At 40.5% G+C, this 16,167-nt stretch overlaps 1 protein-coding gene and 1 non-coding gene across 2 annotated transcripts; both read right to left on the reverse strand.

Moving 5' to 3' along the window:
• Positions 1 to 1,421: 1,421 nt before the first annotated feature.
• On the reverse strand, positions 1,422 to 10,506 carry shtn2 (shootin 2). Its single transcript, XM_070854765.1, has 17 exons — positions 10,388 to 10,506; positions 9,384 to 9,433; positions 8,863 to 8,923; positions 8,522 to 8,616; positions 8,086 to 8,278; positions 7,546 to 7,643; positions 7,337 to 7,418; positions 6,730 to 6,824; positions 4,681 to 4,827; positions 4,428 to 4,581; positions 3,462 to 3,603; positions 3,284 to 3,342; positions 2,916 to 3,013; positions 2,772 to 2,792; positions 2,613 to 2,666; positions 2,365 to 2,515; positions 1,422 to 1,668 (listed from the first exon to the last, which is right to left on the reverse strand). The coding sequence occupies exons 1-17, from the start codon at positions 10,419 to 10,421 to the stop codon at positions 1,511 to 1,513; spliced, it is 1,692 nt and encodes a 563-aa protein (XP_070710866.1). The 5' UTR covers positions 10,422 to 10,506; the 3' UTR covers positions 1,422 to 1,510.
• A 3,773-nt stretch (positions 10,507 to 14,279) lies between these two features.
• Positions 14,280 to 14,362, reverse strand: trnal-cag (transfer RNA leucine (anticodon CAG)). The gene has a single exon. It is a non-coding gene; the product is annotated as a tRNA-Leu (tRNA).
• Between the last annotated feature and the right edge of the window lie 1,805 nt (positions 14,363 to 16,167).

Consider the following 16,167-nt stretch of genomic DNA (forward strand, 5'->3'; position numbering starts at 1 on the left):
CTAGTTGACTGGTAAGAAAGGAAGGAACGGGGACACCGCCTTCCCAAAGTGCCTTGCCTCAGTAATATTTTAAAGATGCACAGTTTGGGTGTTAATCACAAATGTCTCTCGTCATGCCAGAGTTCATCCAGACCATAGCTGTCCTTTATTAACTCTCTCTAATGTTCATGTTCAGATCCTCATCTGGAAAAGTTGTTAAATAAGAGAAAAGCATATTATTTTGCATTATTGTCGTTAACTCCTCCTTTTTGTTTGTGTCCTCCAATATCATTTTCAAGCCATCTGTCTCTATTTCTTACTCTCTCTCACACACACACACACACACACTGGCTTTCATGTGCATTGATTCAATGACATAGAGGAGCCAGAATACATTACTGCATCCCAAAAGCTAACACCTTTGAGACTGAGGAGGAAAACAATTAAAAATGTATGCTGGAGAGTGAAAAGGCCTAGACCTTCTAGTAAAAGAACTAAATAAAGTAAATATATAATGTGAAACAGTGTGAAGACACTAAAATGGTGTCAGAGTCAAAGGTGAGAGTAATTTCATCCCTTTTCAAATGCTTTTCCCAAAGGCAGATAGGCAGATAGATAGATGGCGAGGTGTGAGGATGGTGTGTGTGTGTTCGCTCATGCATGCATGCGCCCATATATACAGTATCTGTGTGGAGGTGAGAAAACAAAAGGCGACCTGCCACATTTAAAGATACTTTCAGGAGGAAGCGCGCAGATCACCTGAGGCTCTTATCTCGACGACACCTCTGGGCTCTGGATGTGAGAGCTTTAATGTGCCTAAATAAATGGCAGCCTCCATCTTTCTGCTGGATCGAGCTTTAAGAGGCAGACACCTTGGGAGAGAAGTGGTCGAGGGTATTCATATAATATAAAGTGGTTTTTATGGCTCTGGCTATTTTTCATCTATATTCTGTAGCATGAAAAATCCTGTAGCTTGCACTTAGATGAGCTAAAACCTGGACATCAAAAAAGAATGATGATGGGCATTAAACACAGCTGAATGAATTCAGCTCCTTTGACACGCAACAAGTACTGGTTATCTGAAGCAGACCATGGTTAAATGGCAATGCTTTTATTTGTTTTTTTAGCCTTGAATATGGGGTTTAATGTGTCTTTGCACTGTACCCTTCATGTCTGGTACTCCCACGAGAATAAAACACACGTTAAGAACTGTTTTCTGATCCAGAGGTGATTAAAATTCAAGTCTTTCAGCAGAGACCAAGATCAGCTGACATTTTATTGCAAGGGATCACAAAAGCAATGCATGTGTGGACTAATTCAGCATATATATATATATATATATATATATATATATATATATATATATGCAAAAATATATTGATTGAAGACAAAGCAAAAGAGATGTTCAAGAAATCACTGACAAAAAGTATTGAATGTGCAGTTTACTCAACAAACTCATCATCGTATAAAACAGCAATGACACTCAGGCTGCAGTGATGTTTAAAAACTGTATTTCTTGCTGTAGCTGCCCTCAGTTTTGTTGGTTGATGATCAGCCCTGACGCTCTGATGCGAGAGTCTCTCTTCTCTCTGTTCTGTTTGAGCCTCCGGAGCACAGGAGCGCTGCCGCTCTCGCCTGCCCAGGGAACATCTCCTGCTGCTGGGACACACCGTGGACCTGGCTGGGGGTCTGACCGAGAGATTATCACATCGTCAGGTTAGGTCACATCCCAAAAAAATGAGAAATACAGGATAACAGCTGAGCACGGTGATATGATGAAGCACTATGTTGTGATTATGAATATTGCAGTGGCACGAACACTCCTTGCGTGCAGATGAAAAGATTAAGCCTGGAAGCGATCTGATGGTTACTTTTGTATCTTTCCCCCTTAATACATCAAAATGTATTGCATAAGTCTTTTTAAAAGTCAAATGCTACAGTGCATTACTAAAGAAAAATACTACATATAAATAGCATAAATAGCAACAATGGAAATTAAGATACCATGTTATGACCTGGTAGGCCTCTCACTTTCTGTCTTCATCAGTGGCCTCATAGTATTATTATGAACACGCCAACATGTTGGACGCAAACCTGTTGTCAAAACATCCATCTAATTATTAGGCTCTTAGTTTCCTAAAGTACGGCTATCTGCATGTTGGTGCACAACCATAAACCTGATTCTAATCCTAATGTGGGTTTAAAAAACTATAAACTATCCATCAGACATGTTATTTATTAAATGATTTGTGCTACAGCTCACCTTTAACCCAAATGTTAGCCATTAGTTATGTAACCAAATCCTATTCAATAAAAGACAAAAATAAAGGACAAAGAGACACCACAGGCTGTGGCATCTTTATGAGGAGTGACAGGACAGTGTACCCTGTATTAGTGTTGAGGAGGGCCGGTCCTGGTTTTCTCCCATCGCTCTCCTCCTCCTCTGAAGCACCTGCAGGAGCTCTGGTTCTCTGATATTTCGGCCAATTCCTCGTCTGGACGGCACTCTGTGATGAGCCTGGCGTTTCATGTTGTCCTGGTGTGCATAGGGAGTTAAAGATCATTCCAAATTTGATGGCGTCAGTTGTTATTTATCACTCAAGGTTTTGCTGAAGTGAGTTTAAATCCATTACCAGCATTCCTTTCATCTCCAGGATGGCTGATTTTCTGTTTTCACTCCTCTGGTCCTGTAGGAAAGTTTATGATTTGAGGATACGAACTATTTGGGAAGTCTGTCACAATGGCTTTATAATTAAAACAAAAAGGAACAAACATGTTTGAGGATAACTGACCTTCCATGAGCTGTCGTCTTCCTGTGAGCAGATAAATCAGGTGTTAGTTATCAGAGTTTATCATTTATCACTTGGGATTTTGTCCTTGGGGGATATAAAACAAACAAATGTATGACAAAGTCCTTGTGAGAACAATTTGTCCACCTGTATTTTCTTGATGGGCCTCAGGATGATGCCTTTCTTTATTCTCTCCATCATTTCATCTACCGCTTTCGCCTTCACGTTCGACAATGGTGCTGATTCTTAAAAGATTAGAAATGGATAAAATATTCAAAACAGTTTTTAATCATTTGGGCTGAGAGCTTATTTCTGTGGTGTTTCTACTCTAAACTTTCTAAATCTCACGAGTTTGTGCTGCATCTAATGTAAATCAAATGTAAATATGTGTTTTGAGAAGCGTTAAAAGAAATCTAATAATCCAAGAATCCTTTATTTTAACCCTCAGGTTCGGGGTGCATGAAAAATATGTTTTCTGCAACATAGTTCCAGGTGAATGAAAGTGTGAGACTCACCGGTTTGATCAGCTTTAGTGGCTCTATCTCTTCTCCTGCTTCTCAGGAAATCAAGTGAACTTGGCACGGAGAGAGAAAGAGGTCACAAATATGACAATCATGAACTGAAACTAAGACTGTGCACTCAAGCTGCACATCGCTTTAATGGTAGAGGAAGCTTTAGTTAGATTAGACATACTTGGTGACAGTAGTGGGAGGTGGAGGAGGAGGTGGTGGAGGTGGAGGAGGAGGAAGGGGAGGAGGAGGAGGGGGAGGAGTGGATTTCTCCTCTGGCTCATCAGCGTTATCCTCCCTGTTCAGTGTATGTTTTAGCTGCTTCACTACAAGGGAAGACAGGAGATCATCACCAGTATCATGAACTAAGAATGAATTATATTAATTCATTCTGAATGTAAAAACAAAAGATGGATTCAGAGAGAAAAACACAAGGTTTAAAGGGACGTTTCAGTCCTGAGACAACTGAGATTTTTCAGTACGGTGACAGGAATATGTATCTGAATATGAATGTCCTACTACAATACGATTACATGGTTTAATGTTCAGTGTTTTTCTTCTACCAGACGTGGCTGCTGCAGCTGTTTTCAGCTTCTGTCTGAGCGCTCTGCTTTAGAGAAACAGGACAATCTGTGTGCTTTGCTCTCGTCTTCGATTTCTTTATGTTACCGGGAGCTGGCGTTAGTGAGGAAAAAACAATGGCGGACAGCGCTGTGGATTCAGGCTTTCAGTGGGTAGGGACAATCGGCCTGCTGAATGGCTGGAGGAGGTCTCCTTATGACATCATAAAGAGACCTAAATCTAAACAGCGTGTTTTCACAAACACTGACTGATAGTTGGAGCAGGAAAAACAGAGGATGGTCTTTTCTCATAGTTTTTGGGTCTCTAGTCACACATTTATGTTGAAAAGACATTAAAACTTGCATTTTGCACAATATGGGACCTTTAAGCTTTATTATCTTCTTAAGTGAACAATACTTTTTAACTCACCGCCATCAGAAATGAAAAGAAATTACACATTAGCTACTGACAGCATTACAGTGGTGTTTTAAGGGGGTTTTGTGTTCCATGTAGGGTTTTCAGGAGCCAGCAGCCAATAGAGAAGAGTGGTGAGAATGAGAAGTGAAATGTTTTCTCCGTTAGCAGCTACCTTCGTCCTGGAACTGTGCGACCGCACCGTTAGCCTCAGACAGCTGGGTTTTTAAAGCCGTCCTCTCCTCCTCACTCTTCTCCAGCTCCTCTTTCAGGTTCTGCAGCTCAGAGAGGACGCTGCTCTCCTCCTCAGCACTCTGGCTCTGTTTTACCTAAACACAGTAGTGAAAGAGACAGGGGACATGATGAAGAGCATAAATGCACCACAGTGGATACTCATTTGCCCCCTTTCATCATAGCTAATCACACACCTGGTTCTGGTAATAGCGTTGTATATCACACAGAGCTTTGCTGATGCTGGATATTTGTTCCAGCGCCTGCTGCAGCTGCAGGCCCGTCTCCGCACTCTGCATCAGCATCATGCTCTGTCTGTGGGCTGCTTTCTGCTGCACCATCATCTGACAAGACAAACCAAATCTAGCATCACCTATTGACATCTGGAACACATCTTTATGATTATCTGCTGTTACAAAAATGGAAAAGAAATTCTCGAATGACATTTAACTACAATTAGAGGTAAAATAAAGTGAGATCTGAATGGCTGGTTGTTAATTTTCTCCCCCCCGGGAGGTTGTCACAATGCAGAGAAAATGTTTTCAAACCAATGTTTGACTGAACAATGACTGGAAGCCTTGTTAGAATTACTCATCAGCTTCATTGAATAATAGTAACAAAGCAAACAGGATGATTTAACTGTGAGACAAAGGATAATCTCCCCCACATTATGATAAGTGTCAAGCAATATCAAGCTTTGCATGGATTCACTGGGAAAATGTGATTCTTTCTTCTATGTTGTGCCAAATAAATATACCAGCTATTGCTGATTCTAGTGGCTTAGAGCTAATAAATTAGTTTTGAAAACAAACTTTTTGCTCTAAATTATTCCAATAAGAGAGGCAATACATCTTTAACTGGATTTTTTAAAATCTTATTGCCAGAAACAGAAAATTTTTTGAATATACTCATAAACTCATCATGTGTAATTTGTTCCTAACTGCAGCCATGAAAAACCCTTTAGTTTACTGAAAGAGTACAAATGACATGACCTGAGTGTATTCTGGTCATATTGGATTCATAAACTGTCTCTGACACCTTGTGAAAGCAGGTACATGATCAGAGAACAGGAAGTGTGAGAAAAGGTGGTTTTCATTTCTGTGTCTTTACTGGGCAAATCGAAGCAGCAGGTTTGGTGAGCTCTCTGTCAGCGCATGCAGCACGGGACTCCATGTTGCAAATTACACCGCTCTAATCTCTGGCCTCCCTTAAGCAGAGAGCAATTTTCACACAGCAATTAGCACAATTATTTCATACATACAAACACACAGAGCCAACCACACACAGCTACACAAAGAGACAAAGACACACAAACACAAACACACAAAAAAACCTCCAAATTGTTTCCTGTTTGAGGCCCTGAATCATTATACCACCATGCATCACAGAGGAGAGGTGTGAATGGTTGGTGTTTTCAAAACACATGAAAACAGACAAATAGTAGTGCATACAAGAGGCATTCAGCGCAGGGGGGTCTTTTACCATGAATTGAGAGTAAAGGGGCTGAATTGTGTGAACAGTTGGGGGTCCTTTTCACAGGTAAGGACCCCTGCGAGGCAGCCCATTGTGCGCCTGTCCGGTAAATGGAGGACACTGCGCACAAAGGCGACAATTGCTATATGCTCAGCAAAACATAAAGGTGTCAGGCAAAGACAGATTGTGCTTAAAGACCACTATTCTCCTTCAGCAGCAGTGATGACCACTAATTATGGGGAAGGGAGGGGCTGAATGGGACTGGAAGGGAACAGAGAGACATTTTTGAAAGAAAAGGCCTTCATTATAGGGGCAGCTGGGGCAGCCGAAACTGTGTTGTGAGTGTGTGTGTGTTTGGGTATGTGGATCTTAAGTGAATTGGTGTTTTTCTCGCATGTGTACGAGTGTGTGTCCGCTTTTGTCTCGTGTGTGTGTGCCTCGCCTCACACAGAGAATCCAGATTCGACCAAAGTGTCATCGGTGTGAAAACAGAGAATGGAGACCCCTTCTCCTGTCCCACCACATCAACTGCACTCTGACAGCGGAAGTGTGTGCGCGTCCACTTCACCCCCCCCCACCCCGTCCGAGGGTCTGTGCGTCCATCATAGGAGCCCGAAGGTCAGCGCCAACACTCCTGCCCCTTTCCTGTGGCACGACCTGTCACCCTCAGTATTAATAGGTGTGAATGTATGACAAAATGTTTTGCGGTGTGCAGAAAACACACATGCAGACACACACGCACACACCCACATACGCACGCCACGCGCTCACACCTGGTGGGCGAAGACTTCAGCGTGCTGCCGGAGGCCCTGCTCCAGATCCAGCTTCTGAGACATTTCTGTGAACTCGTCTGTGACAAGCTGGGACACTGTGCACGAACACACACACACACACACGTACGTACACAAGAAAAAGACACAGAAAACACACACATAGAAAACATGAACACACACACAAAATTAAACAGTGTACAATGGCATTCATGATGTCTTTGACTGAGAAACTGATAATGAAATTTACCAAAGGGATCCATTGCTTCATAAATGAGTCAATGTGCAGAAAATTAATCAGATGTTTGATCAGATAATTGATTAATAATGTTGAGTCATTTATGAAGCAAAAATGTCAAACATTTGCTTATTGAAGTCTCTCAATTATAAGAATTAAGAGACAAATTGTGGTGCTTTTGTAATTTGGGTGAAACAACCCTTTAAATGCCTTCAGGTTTCTATTTGTTGCACGAAACACTAAATGAAAATGTAAAGGTCGTTTTTCATTGTTTGGTTTGACATTTTTGACTAGCTTAAATGATACATTGATGACTTGATTGATTGATCAATAATGAAACATAATTATTGGCTGAAGGTAATGAGGACTCACCTCGTTTCATTTTATTCATGGTCTTACTCTGTGTGCTCAGCTTCCTCAGTATGGCCTCTTTCTCCTCGACCTCCAGAGCCAGCTGAGAAAAAAAAGGGCTGTGATAAGGACACAGAGGCCTGCGCGTGCACACACACACACACACACACGCGCACACACACACACACACACACACACACACACACACACACACACACACATTGATGTACCTGCTCTCTGAGTTGGACCTGCTCTTTGGTTAGATCCTCCACTTGTTGCTCCAGCTGCAGCTTCTCATCCAGCAAACCGTCCACTGACGCCTGCAGCTCTGACACACACACACACACACACACACACACACACACATGGACACCAAAAAATAACCCACTGTTAATCTGCCAGTCGACAGGATGGACAGTTGTGGAAGAACTAAATCTGATCCGATGAGGATCCCTGACACTCAGGCCTGATGTGCATCAGTCTGGGGGTCCTTGAGACCACAGAGTTGAGAACCACTGCACTAGTCTATGCCAATATGAACAGATTTGATAATACCTGGATTAACCGCAATTACCAAAGAGGAAATGCTGCATGATGATTGTTTTGGGACATTAAAGGTTATTATTGCTTCTTACAGCATATGTATGACATTAGATGTACTCCTATTTGTTATTGGTAGCTTTTGCTGATTTATTTGAAATCTGGTTCACCAATCAGACAAAAAATGAGCAGTTATCTTTTGTTTTGAATCATGAGCTGTTTCGTCTAACCTGCGATCTTGGTTTGATTCTCCAGCAGCTGCGTCTCCTCACTGCTGTCCCTTCCGAGATCGCCCACGTCACAGCAATCCGTGGGGTCCACCTCTGGGTCAAAGCTCACAGCAGCCAAGTCTTCAGGCAGCTCGGGGATGAGCGGCATCAGCATCTGGCTCGTCCTCTTCAGGACTTTGTTCTCTTTGGTCACCTAGGCAACAGAGGAGACGATGGTGAGTGTGGAGGTCGCTGGTTGTGTTATTTTAACATCTATCAGTATGAAGCCGCTTTTCACATCAGTCTGTTGACATAGAAAAGAGGGGAAATGGCAGAAAAGGACAGTAAAGAAAAGATGATACCACAGAAAAGAAATGGAAAGGAAAACAAGACAAAACACAGAGAGGGAAAAGAAAGGAAAGGAAAGGAGCAACACTAAAGCAATAAACAGACATACTTTGACAGCCAGCGCCTCAGCACTCTCCCTACAGGAGCGTTCAATCTGGAACTGGAGCTCCAGAACGTTAATCTCCTTCAAGAGCTGATTGGAGACTGGAAAATGAAAAGAGGTTTTAGTCTCATGGTCGTCTCACAGAAATAGAAGAGAAGATAGATTTTAATTAGATTGTACAGAATCAATCTGAAATCCAAACTCAGCAAGATTATTATTATATATTATTATTATAGCCCCTTTAATTTTACACAAATTTGTGATGCATGCTGGGATACTGTCCATCTTCGCCCTCTTGGTCCTGCAAGGGGACAAGCAGGTGAAGAAAAGGGATAAGTGATTCTCACCTTCCTCCAATTCACACAGCCTCTGATTGGCTTCGTCTCGCTGTATCTCCAGGATCTCACACTGACAATCAAAAGACAACAAGCGAAAAAAACAAAATAAAGAAACAAGGAAAACAGAAGAAAGAGATTTATAACGTAAAAACAAGTTGATGTATTTGGTTTTATTAACATTTTATTCTACCATCAGATGCTTGTGGCACCAAAATTGTATTTGTCCTCGTAAATGTAACAGTATAAATGCACAAACCTGTAGCTTTTCTAATTCTGCAAGTTTGTGTTGTTTGTTCTTGAAAAAAAATGCTTTCTTTCTTTTTTAACTTTAATCTTTTCAACCAAAACCTGTCAAACGATGGTTTTTTTAACATCACCTTGCAAACCTTGTTTGACCTTCACCAAGGTGACAGTGTATCTGTTTGAGCTGGATGTTCTGTGTTCTCACGTGTGTTGGTTTTTCACAAATGCACATTTATAAAGTGGCATCAATTAACCAGTGATTCACTTCCTGTCGCTAACAGCGATACCTGAATGTCTCCCTCATCTTCAGAAGATAAACTGCTCTCTCCATCAGTCTCTGCGGGGAAAAGAAAATCATTTTATTTTCACTCAACAGACGGATTGCCAAATGGGCCGTGGCAGCAGAAAACAGAGATCTCGCTCAACTGGGAGGCGAGATAATCAAAGCTCCTCGCATCCTGTCAGCACGACTGCAGGAGGAACTCGTCCAGGCCGCGTGAGGCAGGCTGGTGAGCGAAATACAGGAAGTGAAATCACAGAAGGATCCAAAAGAAACACATTTCACTTTCTGTGACTTCTGACTCATCACAGTGTCCTGCTGCTGGTTCACCGACAAACTGAGAGCTTTGAGCTCTTAAAAAGACGTTACGTTTCTTGATGAGAGTTAGATGAGAACGCTGATACTGTTCTCATTTTCAGCCAAGAAATATTCCAGCACATGACCTCCTTCAAACCCACAATTTGACTAGTACATTAGACCGTTCAAATGAAACAGGAAAAGGAAGTAACTTTCACGTTTGACGTTATTTTGTGATTATGGCTGATTGTGGGGACACGAACAATAACGTCTTAAAGGGACACTAACAGAGTTGGGGCAAAAAAACAAGTTGACCTTTCTTTCTTCTTCCTTTAATTTAAGTTAATCAGAGTATTTAACTGTAATGAAGCATTGAGTCGTTCCAGCTAATATCCCATTCAAACACTGTTTTTGTAATTCTTAAAGCAATTCTTAGGTCATCAAGAGTGTGCTGAAATAACCAAATAATGATGACTGAAAAAACATTCACCATTTAAAAAACTGTACAGTTGTGTAAACATTTTAACTGTAGTCTTAATCTTACACTGAAATTTAAAGAAATATTGAGTTAGGAAACTATTTCTGATCTAAAACCTCTACAAATCCACAATAAATAGCATAACTTAATTAGATACTAAGAAATCTTACTGAAACTACAACGTTATCTTGTGACTTAGACAAATACCAGTTTATATTCACATTATCAACTCTTACCTGCTGCTGCACTGTCCTCCCTTTGCATCCACATCCTGCTGTTTGCACAGTTTTCCAGTTTTTGACTCCTAAACTAACTTGGTTTGCACATTTCAGCGCAAACAAGAACCTGCTTTCTGTCTGAGCAGCACTAAACAGCGTAAACCCTCCCCCAATGCAAAAAAAGAGGAACTTTTTTCATAATCTGACCAAAAGACCATTTTACTCATCACAATCTAATGTGGATTTACAGCCTAATAAGTGAATGTTTAATGCATTTTTGATTACTAAAAAGACAAGTGCGTTAGAGGAAGATGTGCTGTTGAACTTTTACCCCCTTTTCATACAGTGAAAAGAGGAAAATGTAGCCTCTGTCCATGCATGTGGTCTCTAAGGGACAACACTGTCTCTCTACTGCAAGATCAATGTCACTCAAACAGCCGGGGCAAAGGCAAAGCTGCTTTTTTTTTCCTTTAGTAGCATCTGTGCTCAGAGTTCATGACCCCTGAAACATCAGTCCCACCATGGCAACAAATTCTGGGTGATAATTCACGAGATGACGAAGATGGGTGTCAGTGATGATGCTGATGAAACACATTCCTCCACTATGAATAATTTAAAAACGTATTTTATTTATCCACCTGCCCTTTAAGAGCTGATTTCTAGGAGTGCACTGACACAACTGCGTTTAACTCTTAGTGGTTGTTTTGCCTGGCTTGGTGCTCCAGATGGAGAACAAAGTCTTTAAAGATTAGTCAGTTTTTATTTATATAGTACATTAAATGACAAGCCTGGACTCAATGTGCTTCAAAATACAACAAAAAACAAAAACAGCAGAGATAATACATCACAAAAACAGCCTGCCTGTCAGTCTGCCTTTCTGACTTGTCTTTAGTCCTTAGCCCAGGGCCCATTGGTTACCACTGAAGACATAAACCTTAAAAAAAGATTCTCACATGTATAATTTGATTTCTAAAACAGGCTCACTGATCTCCGAAAACAACTCAAGCAGGGGAAAATGCTGTATTTGTTGGGGACTATTTTCAGCTGCGGATTGATACACATTTGGCTCTCTAGAAGGTATTTACAGCAGCAGAGCAGCGTCATTTGTGATTGACTCAAATCAAGTTCACGTTCACTGTAATGAAGGAACGTGTCACACAATAAAACAGTGTCGTTTACATTGTGGCAGCAAATGTAACTGCTGATTATTATGTTTACAGACATTTTTTGAGTGAATAAATCAATAAATTACCTTTATCAATTGCACAGGGACGTAATCATGGTGGATTGTGGGTGCATGTATGAGGTTAGGTTTAGGCAACAAAAGCACTTTGGGGGTCTATAGCAGAGAGGATTAAGTTTTATCAGGCTTCAGCTACACATAAGACTTACTATTAGGATAAATGATTGTTTTGGGTTGCAGCATTGATAGTAAATTCAAATATAGAATATCACAAAAATAAAACCTTAAGTTGCCTTTAAATACTTGTAGCTTCCTTAAACTTATCACGTACAATATCTTCACACGTGAGGTAGAGAAAACAATGAGTCCTAAGTCGAATAAAACAAACCTTAAAGATAGTTGCAATTCCACATGCTGTTTCAACTGCATGAGGTATACTGAATAGTCCACACGTTGTTTTAGATTATCTGTGTAAAATTCAGAATTATTCATTAAACATTCGTACTTCTGTTGAATCTTGCTGATGTTTAATAGCAGCCTTGAATTTTTTTTTTACATTCACAATAAAGATGTTGGTCACGAGACACGAAATAATTCCTGGTGAAAATAGGCAATGTAAGAATAATCAAAAGAAGTCATTTTAAATCACCTTCAGCGTACACATGGATGTGCCTGCACAGCTCAGTGATAAAAAGCTGCTGTGATTCATGGCAGTGACGTCCTTCTGATTTAATGAGTCTTTTCTCTCTCAGCGTGTTGCTCTCTTTACAGGCACCACCTGAGCACCAAAACCTCCTCCAGCCTGTCACCCTGACCTTTACTAATGATTCCGCACCATGTTAATAAAGGTGAAATTGTCACTTAACATTAGCTGTGGTCTGGTGTGTGTTGCAGTGGGCGACATTGTCAGAAAACCCGGTCCTCATTAACACTGGGGCGGGTCTTTAAATTCTGGTTAAATGAAAACAGATTAGAAAACCAGCAGGATTTATTTTTGAATCAACACAAAGACCAAACAAGGCCGGCGCAGAGTTTCAGCGAGCCTTTGGCCTTCATGATACTCTGTTTTGTTTCATTTGGTGAACGGGTGCTGATTTCTTTTAATCTGTCTGGCCATTTTAAAAGAAAATGTCATGTAAGGAAAAAAAGGAATTTCAAAAATGTTGTAGACATTAAAACTCCAGATCCTGTTGTGAAACGTAGTATTTTCTCCGTAAAGTACTGTGTTTATGACAGTTCTTCATTTTAATCGAACAGATACAAGTTTTTTAATATATATATACTATCTCATCATACAGTCATTTTGCTCTATAACATGTAAACGTAAGCCTACATGGTGTCAGCAAAAGTACAAAACTTTTTTGGGACTTCCTACAGTTACAAACTATTGGTAACACCTCATTGTAAGCATTCATAAGCAATAAATAAACATATAATAAATGGTTTATAGCATGTTATAATGTAATCATGAGCAGATATGAGCGCTTATTAATGTATTTGTCAACAACTACGACTCCTCCTGTGGCCACCAGCACACAGACACTGCTTTATATAAATGAATGATAGTATAGTAAAAGATATGTAATTGTATAAAATATGTCTTCATAGGAGGAGTTACTGACAAATACTTGGTGTACATTTGTAATATGCTTATAAATGGAAGTTAAGTGCTACCAAACTTTGCTTGTGTTTTCGTCGACTCGGCGTGGTTAGATGTGATCACTTTTAGGGCCATAAAAAACCTCCCAAAAAGCAAGAAATTTACACCTGAATGAGGAATTTAACATAAAGATTTCTGAATGCAAACCCCTTAGATCTTCATGGTGGTGAAATTAAATTTACAGACCGTATAATAAAACACTGAAGACTTTTTAAACGTTTTGTTGGTGAAGTTAAAAAAAGAAATCTTGTAAAGCCCTGTTATTATTGCTACTGATATATTTTGGCTGCTGTACCTGCAGCACATGTTGGTACTGTTCATACTGTAACTATGTTATTCATATTTTACCACATGCACTTCACTCTGCACTTTACTGCTTTTTGCTTCTTCGCTTGGAGACTAAACTTCACTTCTACTCTGTGCAATGACAGTAAAATTCAAGCTAATCTATATATAATCAGGATGTGACCAACAGCCAACATGTGCTGCAGCATGACATCATACAAAACAACTGTGGGGTAAATTCTCTCTTTATATTACTACTGGAAACATATATTCAGTGGATTCCCCCGAATATGACAGGAGTCTCTGCTCCTTGATTCATTTGTTTATTATTCACAATCCTCCAATACTTAAGCCAAACTTTGCTTAAGTTATATTCGGACACGGAGCTGTCCATGTCCAAACATGACTTTTAAATTATTTATGTTTCAATCTCATGTTATGAAAACCTTTAGTCGCCCTGGCGTGTTTGTAACTGTAGGCTCAAGTTGTAGGCCATGCATGACATGTCAAAATAGTGTCTCAATAAAGTTGTTAAGGAAAAAAAAAAACGTGTTGCAGCATGTTGAACGCTTGAGCTGGAGAGATTTTAGATGGAATAGTTTCAGTAGACCAACGGTTAAACGTGTTTCTTCAAAATAAAAGTCTCATTCAAAGATACAATCGTAATAATTTTAAGAAAAAAAAGGGGAATACGGAAGTTGGCGGAGGGTTTTAGTGCAGAACAACATGTCAGCAGCTCGTCTGAGTGTTAATCAATAGCACTTATATACTTTAAAAGAGTCTGTCAGAAGTGGGATTCGAACCCACGCCTCCAGGGGAGACTGCGACCTGAACGCAGCGCCTTAGACCGCTCGGCCATCCTGACTTCTGGTAAAGGGCTGTTTCACCTATTTATTGATTTTAAAACGGACAATATTTCCGTTATAAGCATCCTGAAATAGTCGGTGAAATAGTTTGAACGTTAAATCTATCAAGGTGATCTTCTAATATATTTTAGTCAAAACATTTTACAGAGCTGAACTCAATAGACCTGCTCCCCTCTTACGGATGTGCAGCTCTCTACACTGTTTCCTGTATTGTCACACAGCTGCAGCTCTGCCCTCACCATAAAGAACTGCAGGTTCAAGGATGTTTTTTTCAACCCTTTAACATCCAGTTTCATTTTAATGTGCCATTCACATCCAGGCCTACATGTTTTATCAGCTTGTTGCAGCTCTTCTTTGAAATATTCACGCTCCATGTTTTCATGGCAGCACCGGTCCATTAAAGGAGATATTTTAGATGTATTGTGCAGCGTGTTATACACATTTATATAAAACATTGATTTGACGTATTTGGTATTTTTGCAAACGTTGGGGTCGCCACTTGAATTTAAAATAAACTGCTTGCAGCATGAGTCTGTAATGAGTTGCCACCAGAAGGATATAGGGTTACTGAAGAGGGTGAACATTTAAGAAAAGAACATGTTTCTGTCAGATGGATACAAAATATCGCCAAGAAAAGCTAGAAAAGCATCATGAAGAAATATTAAAGAAAAAGAAGACTTTTAGTAGACGCTAAAGCAGTTTTCTTAGTTAGTTTTCCAACTTTCTACATGGGTTTCCTCCTTTGGATACCATCAGTCAGACTCTATTCAGAGGCAACAGGATAATCTAACATTTTTACATTTGGTTAATAGAAACAGTTTGATAACGCATGTTAATTTAATTAAACAGAATAAAACCTTTCAACAACAAGAGAGCTTAACATGAGCCATTAAAAGGCATTCAGGCCTATATGAAACAGAATATAGTAAGACATGAATTGGATTAAACAGAAGAAACAGAGGAGAGAAAAAGCTAATTAAAAAGGGAGGCATCGCCATGGTAACAGACAGGACAGCATGAAACAATAACGAAGATCTTATTTTTAATTGGTCTTCACGATCATTAAGAGTCAAGTTTTTTCGCCGTAGAGGCAGAGACCCACACACTGCTGGGAAAAAAAAGCAAAAGCCCTGCAGACACTTCCTCGCATCTCTCCGCCGTGATTGGCTCGGACGCCACACATGCCTTTCATCCTGAAAATCTAAATCCTGGCAACCTCTCCCTCATCTGCATCCTCACATGCACATGTTCTGTTCAGGAACGGAGGTTTAATGAAGCTGTGAAGTTTAGCTTGTGACACCGCAGCAGCATCTGGTTGTTAAATACTCGGAGCAGAATTGGACGGAGGTAACAGATCGTTGGGTTTAAACGCCACTGATCTGATGTTGTGTTTTTGGGCATGTGACAAAGACGGGGAGGTTGTGATTATCGGTGTGAAATGAGCAAAAAAAAAAAAAAATCTGAGTCAAAAAAGAGAGATTATGACAGAAACACACACTCACCTGCTCCGGCCTACTCAGCACTAATGACTGTGTGATTGGATTATGGCAGCTTTTAGCAGCACCGCAGCTGCAGCCGACGGAGGAGCTAACCTGCAAAGGTCAAGCTGGGGGTCAACAGGAGGTCAGCAGGGTCGTGACCTCTGCATAAGACAAGGCGGTGGGCATGACAGCAGGAGAGGCAGGGGATGAAGGACAGGGATAAGTGGAGGGTGTTTTTTAGCAGAAAAGATTCATAGGAGAGGAGGATGCTGAATTCGGAGAGAGAGAGAGAGAGAGAGAGAGAGAGGGGAAGGGTGGAGTGT

This window comes from Pempheris klunzingeri, chromosome 23 (genome assembly GCF_042242105.1).
Source record: "Pempheris klunzingeri isolate RE-2024b chromosome 23, fPemKlu1.hap1, whole genome shotgun sequence".
Classification (NCBI taxonomy): Eukaryota; Metazoa; Chordata; class Actinopteri; order Acropomatiformes; family Pempheridae; genus Pempheris; species Pempheris klunzingeri.

Excerpts from the sequence above, each read along its gene's own strand:
- shtn2 (XM_070854765.1), bottom strand. The coding sequence starts at position 10,421 with ATGTGGATGCAAAGGGAGGACAGTGCAGCAGCAG. Across the intron at positions 7,419-7,545 it reads AGGTCCAACTCAGAGAGCAG|CTGGCTCTGGAGGTCGAGGA; the intron begins GTACATCAATGT and ends TTTTTTTCTCAG. Across the intron at positions 3,014-3,283 it reads CACTAAAGCTGATCAAACCG|AATCAGCACCATTGTCGAAC; the intron begins GTGAGTCTCACA and ends TAATCTTTTAAG.